This window comes from Vitis riparia, chromosome 16 (genome assembly GCF_004353265.1).
Source record: "Vitis riparia cultivar Riparia Gloire de Montpellier isolate 1030 chromosome 16, EGFV_Vit.rip_1.0, whole genome shotgun sequence".
NCBI classification, from domain to species: Eukaryota; Viridiplantae; Streptophyta; class Magnoliopsida; order Vitales; family Vitaceae; genus Vitis; species Vitis riparia.
Genome location: NC_048446.1, coordinates 22214267 through 22215305, shown reverse-complemented (window position 1 = coordinate 22215305; position 1039 = coordinate 22214267). Strand labels below are relative to the sequence as shown.

At 44.2% G+C, this 1039-nt stretch overlaps 1 protein-coding gene across 1 annotated transcript; it reads left to right on the top strand.

Moving 5' to 3' along the window:
- Window positions 1-348: 348 nt before the first annotated feature.
- On the top strand, window positions 349-1039 carry LOC117933413 (elongation factor 1-alpha-like). The gene is made up of 2 exons (XM_034854773.1): window positions 349-679; window positions 732-1039. The coding sequence occupies exons 1-2, from the start codon at window positions 349-351 to the stop codon at window positions 1037-1039; spliced, it is 639 nt and encodes a 212-aa protein (XP_034710664.1).

The following is a 1039-nucleotide window of genomic DNA, read 5'->3' as shown; positions in this document are numbered from 1 at the left end:
AAATGTCTAAATCATGCCTGGGTCTTTGTCTAAAATTTATTGATCTCACTTACCTTCATTTAAGCACATGGATTGTAATATGAAACATAGCTGTCTGATTGGTTCATTTTATTTCATTCTTTTGTGCTCTGTTTGTACTCTATTTTCGATTGTTCTCCTTTGTTTCTGGTCTGTTCAAAGTGTTGGATATCTCAGCTGGGTTGATCATTTTGGTTGGGATATTTATGGGAGAGCCCCATGTGAAGCTCAATTCTCATACAAACGAAAATTTCTGGATACCTGTAAAATGTGTGAACCACATTCATGAAATGCTGAGAGATGCAAAAGAGAGAGCCCAGAAAGTTGAGGATGGACTACATTGTGCCATCTCTTGGATGTTTAGAAAAATCCGCTCAGTCCCAACTCGGATCCATTCAGAAGAATCTGAATCAGGGTGTCAATTTGGACCTACTGAACATTGAAGACCTTAACCTGGACCACCAAATACCTCGGGGTCACCCAGAAATTGTTTTTCTTCCCAAGACCAATTTCCACATCATATGTTCCCTCCCTGGTCACTTGATCTACAAGCTTGGAGATATTGACAAGCATGTTATCGAGAGGTTTGAAAAGGAGGCAGTTGAAATGAACAAGCGATCCTTCAAGTATGCCTGGGTGTTGGACAAACTGAAGGCGGAGCGTGAACATGGTATCACCATTGATATTGCCTTGTGGAAGTTTGAGACCACCAGCCGGTATCTCCAAGGATGACCCTGCTAAGGAGGCAGCCAACTTCACCTCCCAGGTTGTCATCATGAACCACCCGGGTCAGATCGGAAATGGCTATGCCCCTGTTCTGGACTGCCACACCTCCCACATTGTTGTTGAGTTTGCTGAGATACTGACCAAGATTGACCGGCGATCTGGCAAGGAGCTTGAGAAAGAGCCCAAGTTCTTGAAGAATGGTGATGCAGGGTTTGTTAAGATGATTCCCACCAAGCCCATGGTGGTGGAGACTTTCTCCGAGTATTCCCCCACTTGGTCGTTTTGCTGTTCGTGA

Coding starts and splice junctions, on each gene's coding strand:
- LOC117933413 (XM_034854773.1), top strand. CDS start 349: ATGGACTACATTGTGCCATCTCTTGGATGTTTAGAAAAATCCGCTCAG. Junction 680..731: donor GGACAAACTGAAGGCGGAGC/GTGAACATGGTA, acceptor TGAGACCACCAG/CCGGTATCTCCAAGGATGAC.